We start from the raw sequence: 15,462 nt of genomic DNA on the forward strand, positions 1-15,462 counted from the left end.
AGGAGGGAGGGAGTATGAAGTGGTAGAGCTGGGTGTCGTCAGCAAAGCGGTGGAACTGGATAATAAACCCAGGAAAGGAGCCAGATTATGTAAAGAAGGGGCCCCAGAACAGAGCCCTGAGGCACACCTGTAGTGACAGTGGAGAGGTTGGACTTGAAAAACTTGAGCTGTATGAACTTGGCACAATCTGTGGGAAGTGCGGTCTGTGGGATATGAGTGAAACCGGTCAATGGGACGATGGGGGGGGGGGGGGGGGGTGAGATGGGGCCAAATGCAGCAGACTAGATGCAGATCCAGATGCGGAGTCGGCAGCGGTGAGATGGTCATTGGTGGTTTTGAGGAGGTGCTATGAAACCAGACTGGAAAGGTCCATAGAGGGAGTGATGTGTTCAGTCAAGGTGCCCTTGGGAGGTGACAGTTTTGTCAACGATTGAATCGAAGGAACGTTGGAAATAAGATGAAGGTTATTGTAGTTATTTTGGTCTGAACCAGCATTTTTCCAAATGGGCTTAACAGCTGCTGGTACAATTCCAGTGGAAAGTGGAGCATAAATGGTAGAGATGAGAGGAAGCGAGGAGGAAAGGCAGGATTTGACTAAGATTGTGGGGAAAGGATCAAGCTGACAGGTGGAGGACTTTATTCTGGGAAATTTTCTTCTCATTATATTTTGACATTATTTCTATACTATTATAACTTTTTCCTCCCAACCAAATTTTCCAAAAATTGCAATTTAGTTTTCCATAATACTACCACTTTTAAAGCATAACATTTAACATAACTCTACACTATTAAAATTACATAATTGTTTTCATATTATTATGACTTTCTCGGGGCGGCATGGCGGTCGAGTGGTTAGCGTGCAGACTTCACAGCTAGGAGACCAGGGTTCAATTCCATTTTTTTCATTGTGGAGTTTGCATGTTCTCCCCGTGCATGCGTGGGTTTTCTCCGGGTACTCCGGTTTCCTCCCACATTCCAAAAACATGCTAGGTTAATTAGCGACTCCAAATTGTCCATAGGTATGAATGTGAGTGTGAATGGTTGTTTGTCTATATGTGCCCTGTGATTGGCTGGGGACCAGTCCAGGGTGTACCCCGCTTCTCACCCAAAGACAGCTGGGATAGGCTCCAGCACCCTCCGCGACCTTTGTGAGGAAAAAGCGGTAGAAAATGAATGAATGAATGACTTTCTCTTAATATTTGTACTTTATTGTCATAAAATTACAACTGTTATTTATTTAATTTCTGGGGTTGTTTTTGTTGTCTTGTTAAACTACAGTATATTTTTAGCATGTGCCACGGGGCAATAAAAAAAACGGCCAAGTTCCGCAAATGGCCCCCAAGCCGCATGTTGGACACCACCATAACACGCTCTACTTTTTACATTCTTCAAGGCTGAAGCAGCAACTCATCCAGTAGTTTGTCCTGCACTGCAGGTGGTTAAAGTCCTCACTTTAACCACAGTCCCTTTGGTCCTGTGATAAAAATACCTGCATAAATGCCAAGCGACCACCTCAAAGGCATCTTTTCCAGAACACCACAACACTGATATGAACATTAATCATTAATCATTAGCTATTGTAATTCACCCCGGTAAATGTCATTTGAATGTATGCAGGTATTTCATGTCCTTTGTGTGAAGTGGAAATGCTTGCTGGTTGGCTGAGAATGATGTAAGACAGGTTCATGGGACAGGTACTGGGAAGGAAGGGTTGACTGGAATGATATGAATAAGGATGTCGTCGCTGTGAGAACAGTAGCCACCATGTCCTCACGTACGAATAAAGCCAAGACCCGGCTGGTATGTAACGACTTTTATTTCTAGCAGATGAAAATAATCCTTCTCATCTGACACACTGAATTTTCTTGTTAATCATATTTTTCTTGTAAAATGTATCTGAAAATAATTGCTACCTTATACGAGATTATGACTTTGTTACAGTGCAATTTGGAATCCACAAAGTGTGGAGACAAAAAGCATGAGTAAAATGCAGTGGCTTGAATTAATGCTCACGTATAGCAGAATAATCCGACAATGATCATGCGACTAACAAAGACATCAATCAACTCTTGATGAAAAAAAATACAGCATGGCCAAAAGGGCAGCTAGCCAGACACAACAGAAGGCAGAAGTTAAGAGTATAACGTAAAAAGAGAAAAGCGAGAGTGGTCATGGGGCAAAACACACAAAAATAGCTCTCCCTGGAACCAAAGAAAAAAAACACTAACTGCTCCAAGGCGTCAGGCGTGTCTCATTATGCCCTCCAGCATAAAGCAGCACATCAACAAGGGACGCCGTAGCGTGTAACATGCAATTAGCAAACACTTCAGTACTCCACTTTTGTTAGCACCAGGTATGAAGGAGCCTACTCCACTGGAGTTTGAGCAAATGATGGCTACAGTGTGGACAACATTCTGCCAAACTTCTACAAATGTATGTTAACATTAGTATGCCAACATGCTGACGTTATCAGGCTACCACCTAGCATAATAGTGCTAAGTGTTTATAAATATATCTATCTACAAAACTAGCAAAATAAGCTCCAGTGCTAACATTAGCATTCCAGCAATGGTAACATGTTAACATTAGGATGCTAACAACTAGCATGACTGTGCTAAGTGTTTATATATTTCTCTACCCATGAAAATAGTTACAAATGTATGTTAACATTAGCATGCCAACATGCTAACAGGCTATCACCTAGCATGATAGTGCTACATGTTTATAATGTATCTATCTACAAAACTAGCAAAAAAGCTCCAAAGCTAATGTTAGCATGCTAGCGATGCTAACATGTTAACATTAGGATTCTAAATACTAGCATGATTGTGCTAAGTGTTATATATCTGTCTAGCCATGAAAATAGTTACAAATGTATGTTGACATTAGCATGCCAACATGTTAACGTTATCAGGCTACCACCTAGCATAATAGTGCGAAGTGTTTATAAATATATCTATCTACAAAGCTAGCAAAAAAGCTCCAATGCTTTAGTTAACATGCTAGCAATGCTAACATGTTAATGTTAGGATGCTAACAACTAGCATACAACAACTAGAGAGGCGGGGTACACCCTGGACTGGTGGCCAGCCAATCACAGGGCACATATAGACAAACAACCATTCACACTCACATTCATACCTATGGACAATTTGGAGTGGCCAATGGGATGAAAGCAGAGTACCCGGACATGCAAACTCCACACAGAGATGCCCAAGTGGAGATCCGAAACCAGGTCTTGCCGATCTCCTGACTGTGTGGCTAACATGCATTAAAAGTTTGGGATTTTGGCCTTCAGGTGAAATTTCAGGATGTAGCTTAAAAGCACTACAACCCTTCCAGGTGACCTTCATTTGACTTTCTCTAAACGTTTGCATGTCTTCTTGCAGAAGTCCAAAAAGGGTTTTCCTGCTTTCATGAAGAAGTACCTCATCCTCATCATCTTCTGCATAGTGGTTTGTCTTCTTAACGCCTGGCTGAAAGCAACCTGGTCTCCATCGGCTGTCATCTTCTCCAGCTCCAACCACAACACCAAACTCCAACCCAACTTGACCGTCCTGCTGTGGTACTGGCCCTTTGGCATCCCAGAGGACCTCCACGGGGACGTGTGCTGGGACCTCTACCGCATCCCAGGCTGCAGAGTCGTGACGGAAAGGTCTTTGTTTTCAGAGGCGGACGTGGTGGTGTTCCACAACAAAGAACTGGTGATTAAACGGGAGAAACTGCCGATGGAGCTCCCCAGGCCGCCGGGCCAGAGGTGGGCTTGGCTGTCCATGGAGTCCCCTGCCAACAATGGAGACGTGAAGGGATTAGGGGGGGTCTTCAACCTCACAGTGAGCTACAGTAGGGATGCAGATGTCAGCATTCCATACGGTGAGCTTCTACCACGGGGACCTGAAGATGTAGTGGAGGACAACCTACAGAATAAAACCGATCTGGTCTGCTGGGTGGTCAGCAACTACAAGCTTTCCCACACAAGAACCAAACTGTGCAAAGAACTCACGAACATCATCCCCTTGAAGGTCTACGGAAGACTCACCACTCCTCTCAAGCCGGAAGAACTTCTTCCCACCCTCTCTCGCTGCTACTTCTACTTGGCCTTCGAGAACTCCCTCTCCAAAGATTACATCACCGAGAAGCTGTGGAGGAATGCTTTTCAATCCGGGGCGGTTCCGGTGGTCCTGGGAGCGCCGTTGCAAGATTACAAAGATGTGGCGCCTCCTCACTCTTTCATCCACGTTGACGAGTTTGCTTCGGTGAAAGAGCTGGCAGAGTATCTGCACAATCTGGCGGGCGACCCCGAACGCTATGGCGAGTATCTGCGATGGAGGACAGACTGGAAGGCAAAGACTGACGACAGCTATCGCTGGGTACTGTGTCAGGTCTGCGCGCAGTACCACAGCTTCCCTCAGCACAAGGTCTATGCTGACCTGGCAGCCTGGCAAGCCGAGGCTACGGTCTGAGCTTGCAGCGTACACAAGAACACAGGAGGAACCTCTGGAGTCCATCTTTAGCATCCAGGAAATATTTGTTCCTCGTCACAAAAAATGTGTAATGTGGGCGCTCCCATTGTTTTTATGTAACTCCATGTCACTTAGAGTGCGGATCTCGGATAATTTTTTTTTACCTCGATTTCGGTACAGGGCGGCACGGCGGTCTAGTGGTTAGCGCGCAGACCTCACAGCTAGGAGACCAGGGTTCAATTCCCACCCTCGGCCATCTCTGTGTGGAGTTTGCATGGTCTCCCCGTGCATGCGTGGGTTTTCTCCGGGTACTCCGGTTTCCTCCCACATTCCAAAAACATGCTAGGTTAATTGGCGACTCCAAATTGTCCATAGGTATGAATGTGAGTGTGAATGGTTGTTTGTCTATATGTGCGCTGTGATTGGCTGGCGACCAGTCCAGGGTGTACCCCGCCTCTCGGCCGAAGAGAGCTGGGATAGGCTCCAGCACCCACCGCGACCTTGAATTAATGAATAAATGAATGAATGTTCCTTTGCCCCAGTTTTGGTATGACGTTTTGGTTTCGAGCAGGGATTTTTAAATTGCGGGCCACATTGAGTTAAACAATGTGACCAGGGGCCGTCTATATATGGGTGGTCATCAAACAGAACGACGTACCGACTCACGGTGCAACAAAATAAAAATACATCACAAGATAACACGTCAAATGAATCGACTACGCGGGCGATGAACAACAACTAAGTCCTTAATTAGTGCACAACACGTAATTAGACTGTCATTTACAACTGGCCGCAAGGCATGCTGAGTAATATGAACTACAAACATTGGCTGTTAAGAATATGTTAACATCCCTCCTCGTTCACTTGCCTGGCGACCTCAACATGTTTTGCAATCAAGCAAAAATGCGACAAACAGTCACACGGCTACCCAGCATGCCTTGCGGTGGGAATACATGGGTATATACATACCTGGCGGTTTTCCAATGTCTGGGGGGGAGGGAGGAGTCAGCTTGCATAGGTTCTTCAAGCTCAATTCATCTTAATTATGGGGTGCTCTGTTTTACCTATAATATACAGTATATTTCTTTAAAGTTATGTATTACTGCAGCTGTTTGTACTTGTACTTTGTCCGTCTACATCAAAGTGTCCAAATGTCATATTTCATATTTTATAGCACAACCAAATTTTGCCAATTTTTTTTATAAATAATCTTTGTATTTTTTTCCTGTGAAAAACATTTAGACTTTATTCTCATAAAATTAACATTTTCCTCAACCTTTATTTTTAGTTTGTTTTTCATAACATTACAACTTTTTTAAATACCTTTTTTCTTAAATATTTAAACTTTGACTAAAATTAAATTATTTTTCTTACATTATTATTTCTGTAAAATAACTTATGATTAAATGAAATGAAATTAAAATGAAAAAATCATATTCTAACGAGAAAACAATTTTCGGAGAACATTTTTAGAAGCATAGAGTTGAAATACTAAAGAAAACAAATTATTTTCTTTAATTTGTATTAACAACCAAAACAAAATAAATTTTGGAAACTGGATTGGGGAAAAAAATTAAACAAATTCCAAATTTTAAAAGGGAATAAAGTCATATTACAAGAAGAAAATTTACAAAGATTACTTGGGAAAATATGCGAGAAAAAAAAGAGAGCAAATAATGAATATATTGTAACGATCGCGCCCTACGAAGTAACGAAGCTACAACGCAAACGACTTATATAATCTATACTGATTATATAAGTCTCTACTTCTTAGCATATGCCTTACAAAAATCAATGTGTAGTTGCATCATTTTCATTTTTTTTATTACCCTCTTTTTGCACTTCATCTGTACTTGATGCTATTGTACTTTTGCCGCTGAAAAACCTGAAATGTACCCTTGTGGGACACCCCCATGTGAGGTTCATAGATTCCACTCCATCTGTGTCCAATGAATGGGGGTGTTCAATAAGTAATACAGGCACTTCTATTGCTACAGAAAGAGATGGGGGAGGGGGGATTTAATATGCTTTGCTTCCTCCATAGTCCATTGGGATATGTGGAACTATGAATTGAATGATATGAAGTATTCCATTGTATCTTGATGCATGTGTAATGGAAATTAAATCATTACCAAAACACCTGATAGCTGGTTGTCAGACTATTTGTGGGGAATACTGACACTTGACAGGGTGGGCATGGCATATATATATATATATATATATATATATATATATATATATATATATATATATATATATATATATATATATATATATATATATATATATATATATATATTCATTTTCTACCGCTTATGCTCACCAAAGTATATATATTTGTGAAATATATGAAATAGATACACGACCTCTTAGTACACGTACTAGCAAGGAGAATTAGGCCAGCCACACCAAAAGGAAAACTTTTCAAAGTCCTGTCAAAATAAAGTTGACTATAAAAAAGTAAAAAAAAAAATCCAAATATGCAGTTAAATATTAAAGGGGAACTATTATGCTGATTTTAGCCCCTTCACCATCGAGTTGTGGACTCCTGTGGAGCAGCTCCACACAATAACCCGTACAGAACGCTTTCAAGATCTTCCAGAATCTGCATCTTCATGGACTTCCAACTTCCCACCCGAAATGTCTCCATTTTATTCCACCCACAGCCAGACACGCCCACTCCCAAGCAGTCTTTGCATTAACGTTTATAGATCAGAAACGTCTGCTTTAGTCAGCGATTTCAGCTTAGCGTGACAAAGCATGCGCTCGTATTTTGTTCTGATGATCTTTAATTGTTTGGACCAATTTACCCGAGTCAAAACATAGAAATGTGCAATAAAAGCGGAGGAAAAGTTAGCAGCAAAGATCATTTTTGTGATCCAAATCTCTTTTTAAAAAAAAGCATGTTATTGGGGATGATGAAATATACAATTCTTTAAAAAAATCACACTTAAAAAAAGAAAATAAACTGCATAAATCCACTTTACTTTTTTAACCTGTGTCATTTGGTTGAATAAATTCATCTGCACCAGATTGTAATTGTGGGGAAAGGGGGGGGGGGCAATCATGTCCGACTATGTACTAGGCCATGTAATGTGCAAAAGTCTCAGGCTTCAACCACTGCACTAGAGGTCATTTAAACACTAACAAAAAATGGCAATATTAAAAAGGCACTTTTTGATGTGACCGTGGACACCTTTACTCAGATTCTCACCAAAGCCCACAGTATTTTTTAGTGACAAACGACCCACTATAAAGGAACGTCTTAGTTGAGAGCAGACCTCCAAGGCGGAATGGTTCATTGAGGTTGCCAGTGTGAAACACTTATACCCAGATTCTCACCAAAACATGGGCCACAAACACTGCTGAGGAGGGGATTTGGTATACAAAAAATATCAATTTTTAAAAAAATAATTAGAAAAGGCACTTTACAGGATTTAAAACTAGAGTGACTTCAGCTGGAGTCTTTTTACATCAAAAATCATTTTAAAAAACTGGAACATTACGAGAACCACAGCTCCACTTATCTCTTAAAAGTCAGCACTCGGGTCGACATGCATCTGCGCTACCTTTGAAAAGCTGCCCGGTGAAGAACCCGACACGTGTTGAAGAGTCTTGGCCATCGTCCCACAACAATCCTTGACGCTTTGGACGGAGCGAGGCGACGACACGTGCGAGGAGTCTACCCAGTCAGGTGACTAACCAGTCCGGGATGCAGGGATGGCTTCAGGACGTCAGCCCGATGCAGCGAGGGCATGTAAAGCGTGGATGGCGGCGGGGGTGGCGCCCCGGGGTAGTTGGCAGCAGCCGGGTAGCCCTGGTTGGGGACTGGGGAGGCGGTCATGTTGAGGGGAGACGGGCTCTGCTCGTAGAACTGGCCGTCGCACTCCTCGTCCAGCGGCAGAGCCAGGCGCTTCCCCTTCTGTCGGCGGTTGCAGAACCACACTCGGACCACCTGCCGGGATCGGAACGGCTTGGTCAACATGCTTGGAAAAAGATGGAACGCTTGACTGCTTGCTTCAATAGTATAAGGAAAAAAAACAGGCCTATAACCTGCTTCCTGGTACAAGAACAGACCAACCTTAGTTTAGTAAAAATTCCCCAAATTTTGCCGACATTTTCACACCATTTTTTCATGATTCGGTTGTTGACAATTGTGGCAGTTTTGGTATATCCCGGTTTTTGTGTGGATCCAAAATTTGTACAAGTCAGTGCTTTTTCTCAAATTTCACACAAACATTTGGTCTAATTCAAAATAATTCTGTTTGTCAAATTATTTCATAAAAAATTACCTTATTTTTGTAATCCCTAGTTTTCTTATTCAGTTTCATTAAAAATTCACTCAAATATTGCCTCAGTTTTATATTTTTAGGGTTTGGATGTCAAAAATTTTGCCTCAGTTTTGTTATTCCTCAGTTTTCAGTGAAAATTGTACACAACTTTTGGCCCGTTTTTATACACCTCGGTTTTCATCACTTTTTTGCTACTAGGTTTCATAGCATTTGCTTGTCAAAAATGTCCGTTTTTGCAGCTGCAGTTTTTGTCAATTTTTCCACAAAAATGTACCTCCATTTTGCTAAGCGCTATTTTTCATTGAAAATTCTCAAAAGATTGTTTTTTTTTTCAACCCCAGTTTCCGTACGCATGCACGGGGAGAACATGCAAACTCCACACAGAGATAGCCGAGGGTGGAATTGAACCCTGGTCTCCTAGCTGTGTGGTCTGCGCGCTAACCACTCGATCGCCGAGTTGATTCAGGTTTTGTAAACCCCGGTTTTTGTAGAAATCGAAATTCACAAAAATTTTGATTTTTTCATACGTTTTGTATGATTCGGTTGGTGAATATTTTGGCCCGGTTTCCGATTCCGCCCAAAGAGAAGCACAAAATTTTTACTGTTTTTGTATGCTCCACTTTTGGGATTTCATCGGTCAAAAACTAGGTTTGAATGAACTGGAACTGGTGTGATATGGATTAAGGCCAGGATTAAATATTCTTCCTTAAAGATTCTTCCTACTCCCTTTTGGACATCTGGAACTGGATTATGGGATGTGTTCTGGTGTAAATTGTATACATGTTCAAAAAAAAAAAGATTAAACCAAAACATAGGCTGTGTGTCCTGTGATTGGCTGGCCACCAGTCCAGGGTGTACCCTGCCTCTCGCCCAAAGACAGCTGGGATAGGCTCCAGTTTGTATGATTTTCGTGTGCCTCAATTTTTGGAAAATTGTGCCCCGATTTTCGTGTGCCTCATTTTTGGAAAATTCTGCCCCGATTTTTGGAAAATTCTGTTCATCGAAATTTCACAAGAAATCACCTACTTTTTGCAAAAAGTTTGTTCGGTCGCTGTTATGATTTGTTTTTGTTTTTTTAAGTTTGCTAAAATTTCTCCCTGGTTTTGGTATGATAGGCTTCAGTGTATACAGTGTATTCTGTGTTTACAAGATGGCGACCAAGCAGTGAGTGAAAGGCTGAACCACGTCAACTTACATCTCTCTCCAGGCCCAAATCGTCTGAGATGTGTGTGATTTCCTGCGTGTTGGGCTTGGGACACTTGATAAAGTACGACTCCAAGGCGGAGCGAACGGCTCCTTCCAAGCTGGTCCTCCTTTTCCTCTTCCTGGTGTCCACAAACACTCGCTCAATCTTGTGCATCTGAATAAGAAAAAAAAGGGGGAGTTCAGTGGTGACCATCAGACAAGGTCAAGGTTCAGATGAAAGAGGTGGGGTGAGGGATGGTGGGGGGGCGTCCATGGAGGTTCTCAGCAGGGTTCTTGCTAAGTGCTGACCACCATTAGCTGATGCTCATCTGTTGTCTTGTAAAGTAGCAGAGAGAGTAGATGTCGCAGGAGACTTACGTCCTGGGGATTTTCCAAGGTCTCGGCGTCATTCAGCCACCTCTGCAGGAGGGGCTTCAGCTTGCACATGTTCTTGAAGCTCAACTGGAGAGCCTCAAAGCGGCAAATGGTCGTCTGGCTGAACATCTTGCCTGGAAACACCAAAAAAAAACCATGATACAACTTAAACAGGAATTAGGTTGCTTTTAGCATGTTTAACTCCAAAAGGTGGAACCGCATCCTTACTTTTGCAGCACTTGGGTCACCTGTGCATTACAGAAACATTAGATATTTACTGTATGGAAGCACCTGCTGCTAATGCAAGTAGCCAACGTGTTGCTAATACTGCTTAGAAGTTCATACTTATGTAGGTTCCTTAACAAAGTAGCTTTGAACCTCCTGCAATGTTAGTATATTAGTATGAAAAACACAGCTTTGGTGCAAGTAGATACACTACACAGATTTAGCTCTTAAATGCTAATAAGTGAAAGTAGCTTTGAACCTCCTCATACTACAAGATCTGAATGGTTTTATATTAAAAAATATATACAGAATATGAACAAGGCTTTTTTTCTATTAAAGATATGGATAATAAATAAGCACATAAAAGGCTAATAGAGTATGAGATGAACTTACCGTAAAGGTTTCCCAATGCCAGGCCAACATCAGCCTGAGTGAAGCCCAAAGTGATGCGTTTGTGTTTCAGTTCTTTAGCAAACTGCTCCAGCTCTTCAGTGGAAAGATTTTCCTGGAAAAAATTGTTAAAATGACTTCTAAATAACTTACGTTGTTCATAATACCCCCCATTCCCATTCAAAAATGTTTAACGTATTACGTTTAATGCATTACCTCCTCCGAGTCGCTACAACCGCCGCTGGATGAGCCGCTGCTCCGGGTAGACGAAGCCGGATTCTGGCCCGGCGGCCCGGCGACTCCTTGGGGCGCGTTGACGCCGAAAAAGGCGTTCGCCGGGACGCCGTTGCTGGGGGGAGACGGGGACATGGACGGCGACGACGCGGAAGACGTTGAGGGGTTCTGGTGGCTGCTGCCGCCGCTGCCGGGCGGCGTGAGGTGGGTGATGCCCGGCCAGAAGGAGGGGTTCCAGGGGGTCGAGTAGAAGACTCCGTGGGGCATGGCGGCGGAGGTCGGCGGGTACTGTTGAAGCTTTACCTCGCTGGAGTAGTCATCCCCGGTGTCTTTCTCGGTTTTGATTTCGGGGAGTTTAATCTGCTCCCGGGTCTCGGCTATGGGGGGGCTCAGGTTGGTGGGCTGGGTGGCTGCGGTTACGCCGGGTACCTGTCCGGTGTATTCGGGCGCAGCGAACGGATACCAATGTTTGGGTTGACCGAACTCCACCGCTTGGAGCTCGGAGCCCCTGTAGTCGCCACCACCCCCACCGCCGCCGCTGACCGACTGGAAGGGGAAGAAGCTCTGCGTGGTAGCCGGCGGGAGCGCACCATAAGCGGACTTACTGTAGAGGAGGCCCGCGTCTGTCAGGGGGAGCTGAAAGGACGACGCTCCCAGAGCGTCTGGACCCAGAAGTTGGGCACAGGCCCTGCTGAAGTCATACGGGCGGGTTTGACACTCAGAGCCTGGACTCTGGGATCTATCAGACATCTTGGAAATATATACACTTCTAATTAAATAGTTCAGATGAAACAAACGTCCAGGAAAATTCCACTTGACGGGTCCAACATAACCACCAGAAAGGCTGCGGCCTAGTCGTCCATGAAGGCCGGCTCTTCTGCGTCCAGCTGCGGCCTGGAAATGTTGTCTTTGCCGCACGGAGCTCTCCTCCACAGCTTTTCCTAATGTGGCTGATCTTCTTCCTCCTCTCCCATTGGCTGCAGCACACCATTAGAAACAGCTGAAGGTGAATTTGTGAATGACCTTGGTGCCCCTTCCCCTCCCCCCCTCTCTCCACCCCACTCACCTAACCACCACCCTAAATAACCTGTGGGTGTGGCTTCTTTTGCAAAATCTCAATTTTTAATCCAACATTTGCTGGGGTTCACATGGAGAAGATACATCTACAATGCTAAACAGGCCACAAATATACGTCACACATGGATTCTAATGCTTGTTGGGATGATTCGCCTGTAAGAGGGCGGCTTTCATGTTCAAATACAACTCATTAGGCCTTTTTAGTCACACTTCATAAAACAAATACTTTTTTTTTTAGCATTTATATTTGAAGTCCCGTTGTTTTAGTTTGCAGAGGTGGCATTGAGGTAACGGTGCATTTATTCACATCATTAAATTGGAGTTGTTTTTGTGTATTTCAACTTTATCCGTACCTGAACTTTAACCAAGTATGTTTTCTTTATCCAAAGCATAGCCTGGGTGGGGTTTATTTGTGGCTCATGGATGTTTTTTTATTGCCCCATGGCGCATTGTATAAATAAAATTAGACAAATAAATTAGGATATATGTACAAAGGGCATGTTTTGAAGTCCTTTTTACAAAATAAAAACAAATGTAAACATATCTAAGGGCCCCCTCTCGCATCATTAGATCTGAACGTTTGGACACCCCAGCATTAAAGTATTGTACTTTGCTGCTTTAAGTATAAAAGATCAAAGCAAGGTGCATTAGGGTTACACCAAAAGGAAAAAAAAAAAATTCTGTTTACAATAAAAACACATTTGCAATGTTAAAATAAGGTCTATCACAAAAACATGTCAATACAAGAAAAACTTAAAATGTTATGATTTTGTGTGTGTGTGGGGGGGGGGTGAATATGACATAATATACAAGATGCAAATACATGTCCGTATCCAAGAAATACGTCAACTGAAATGACAAATAGTTTAATACAGTTTCATTTTGACTTGTGACCATATTTATAAACATGTTTTTTTAGCATTAGGCTCGAGATAAAGTGACATCCTGCTTCCTGGTTCATGTATTTAATTGAAGATAAAGTACTTTAACATAAAAATAACATCAAGATACATTTTTCTGCTGTTCTCAACTTACTTTGTGTATTATTGTTTGTAGTTTTTAAAGCCACGGTCACGTGACTCACCCCAGCTCATTTAAAGGAGCTAGCGTCCGTTCAAGCTATCACAAGCGTAGCCGTTTTGACGTCAAAACATTCAAGGTACAATTTACTGATGTTCTCTTCGACTCGTGTACTGTTTTACGTTACTGACGTATTCATTTTTATTATGTTGTTTTATTATTTATGGATTTATTTTTCCAGCGATCATGCGAAGTTCACGTGACTTGTTACTTCCTGGTTTGTTCCAGCTAACGTAAACAGAGGCATTTTGACGTAAACACCAACAACATTGAAGCTGCGTTTTCCCCAACCTTTCTGCTGTTATTGTGACAAGCGAGACGCCTTTTCTGTTCCTCAAACAAGTTACAATGTGGCGTCTTCCTCCACTCGAGCAGGGAGCACCCAGGTGAACTTCTTCTCCCCTTGATGGACGCACAGATGCGCTCCCCCCAGTGCGCGTCGTTGGCCGCAGATTGCAGCAGGAAGACGCGCTGCGGGGAGGGACGCAGAGGTGCGGGGGGGTCGCCATTGTACCGACCTGGCCCCGGGGGCACCCTGTGGAGCTCAGATCCCGAGTTGCGATGGTCGACCATTAGCTCCTTTTCACATTGAAACAATACGTCTCAGCCCTTTGATTCCGCCCTATAGACCCCCCCCCCACCCCCCACATGAAACACACACCAGGCTGAGGTTTCATTCTGCAGAGCTGAAGAGATGCTCAGCCTCTAGCTCCTACAAAACACCTCGCCTGCAGGTGGAAGTTGTAAAAAAAATATGCTCCATCTTGAAATAACATTCATTATGCAATCATTTGAAACGACTGTCCACAGTGCGGTGGGGGCGCAGGGGGGTGGGCATCAAACCCTGAGCTCAGCAGTATTGTCAATGGTCCATGGACTTGGGAGATGTCATTGTCATGCAAGAAAGACAAGAGACACAGAAGACTAAAGGCCCAGCTTCAAGAGACCACCGAGGACTCTCGGGGAGCTCCAAAGGTGGGAGGAGGAGGAGGACGAGTCTCAGATCTTCCCAAAAGTCCACAAGTTGGAGATGAAGTGTGGGCAAGTCATACTTTTATATCAACAAATCCACATCCAAACATCACCAACAGAAAAAAGCCCAAAAAATCACATCTTAGCCAAAGAAAAGGCAGAAATTGCGAGAGTATGAGCAAAAAGACGTTCTTGCAAGAAAAAGTCGTAACTTCATGTCATTATTTGTGCGAGAAAAAAAAAACATGTTGCCTTTTTGCGAGTGAGAAAAAATAACAAAAACAGATTGTTAGAAAAAAAAAAAGATGTCTTAGCTAAAGAATAGGCAAACATTGCTAGCTTATGAGGAAAAACAATGTGAAGGAAAAAAAGAATGTTCTTACTTGAAAAAAATACTTGAAATAATAGTATGAAATGTTGTAGGCTTACGAGGAAACGCTTGATGTTATGAGGAGAAAAAGTCTGTTTCTGTGAGAAGAAAAAAATATTTACGTGACATCTCCAATGAATAACATCGTAACAAGGATAACGTTTGTACGAGCAACAACAAAAGGTCACAATGAAAAACTCAATGTGATTTGAAGAAAATGTTTTGTTTTTTTTGCGAAAATTAGTCATCGAAATAACGTCACTTTTTATGAAAAAAAGTCAAATGAATAACATCCTAACTTCATGTCATATTCCGAGGAAAACATTTGTACGAGAAAAAAACATGTTGGCATTTTGCGAGTGAGAAAAAAGAAAAAAAACTGATGTTAGTTTAAAAAAATCATGTCTTAGCTAAAGAATAGGCAAACATGAAAAAAATGTAATAGTATGAAATGTTATTAGAAGAAAAAGTCTGTTTCTGTGAGAAGAAAACAAATTTTTACGTGACAACTCCAAGGAATAACATCGTAACGAGGATAACGTTTGTACGAGAAACAACACAAACTCACAAGGAAAAGCGCTATGTGATTTGAAAAAGTATTTTTTTGCGAAAATTAGTAATCGAAATAACGTCACTTTTTAAGAAAAAAAAGTAGTCAAATGAATAACATCGTAGGTTCATGTCATATTCCGAGGAAAACATTTGTACAAGAAAAAACATGTTGCCTTTTTGTGAGTGAGAAAAAGAAGATAAAACAGATTGTTAGTTAAAAAAACGATGTCTTAGCTAAAGAATAGGC

The 15,462-nt window shown here is 42.4% G+C and overlaps 2 protein-coding genes across 2 annotated transcripts; one reads left to right on the top strand and one right to left on the bottom strand.

Annotated features, from left to right (window-relative positions):
- The first annotated feature begins 3,416 nt into the window (after positions 1-3,416).
- On the top strand, positions 3,417-4,909 carry LOC131107511 (alpha-(1,3)-fucosyltransferase 7-like). The gene has a single exon (XM_058057621.1). It carries the CDS (start codon positions 3,417-3,419, stop codon positions 4,461-4,463), a length of 1,047 nt encoding a protein of 348 aa, XP_057913604.1. The 3' UTR covers positions 4,464-4,909.
- Positions 4,910-6,959: 2,050 nt separating this feature from the next.
- On the bottom strand, positions 6,960-12,192 carry pou5f3 (POU domain, class 5, transcription factor 3). The gene is made up of 5 exons (XM_058056792.1): positions 11,147-12,192; positions 10,934-11,045; positions 10,319-10,449; positions 9,951-10,115; positions 6,960-8,418 (listed from the first exon to the last, which is right to left on the bottom strand). Exons 1-5 carry the CDS (start codon positions 11,912-11,914, stop codon positions 8,146-8,148), a joined length of 1,449 nt encoding a protein of 482 aa, XP_057912775.1. The 5' UTR covers positions 11,915-12,192; the 3' UTR covers positions 6,960-8,145.
- Between the last annotated feature and the right edge of the window lie 3,270 nt (positions 12,193-15,462).

Source organism: Doryrhamphus excisus, chromosome 19 (assembly GCF_030265055.1).
Source record: "Doryrhamphus excisus isolate RoL2022-K1 chromosome 19, RoL_Dexc_1.0, whole genome shotgun sequence".
NCBI classification, from domain to species: Eukaryota; Metazoa; Chordata; class Actinopteri; order Syngnathiformes; family Syngnathidae; genus Doryrhamphus; species Doryrhamphus excisus.

What these genes read in the sequence shown, in the direction of transcription:
- LOC131107511 (XM_058057621.1), top strand. Translation starts at nt 3,417, where the DNA reads ATGAAGAAGTACCTCATCCTCATCATCTTCTGCATAGTGGTTTGTCTT.
- pou5f3 (XM_058056792.1), bottom strand. Translation starts at nt 11,914, where the DNA reads ATGTCTGATAGATCCCAGAGTCCAGGCTCTGAGTGTCAAACCCGCCCG. An exon ending in CCTTGGAAAATCCCCAGGAC is followed by an intron (nt 10,116 to 10,318) that starts GTAAGTCTCCTG and finishes TTTCTTATTCAG; the next exon opens with ATGCACAAGATTGAGCGAGT. An exon ending in ATTTGGGCCTGGAGAGAGAT is followed by an intron (nt 8,419 to 9,950) that starts GTAAGTTGACGT and finishes CGATCCCGGCAG; the next exon opens with GTGGTCCGAGTGTGGTTCTG.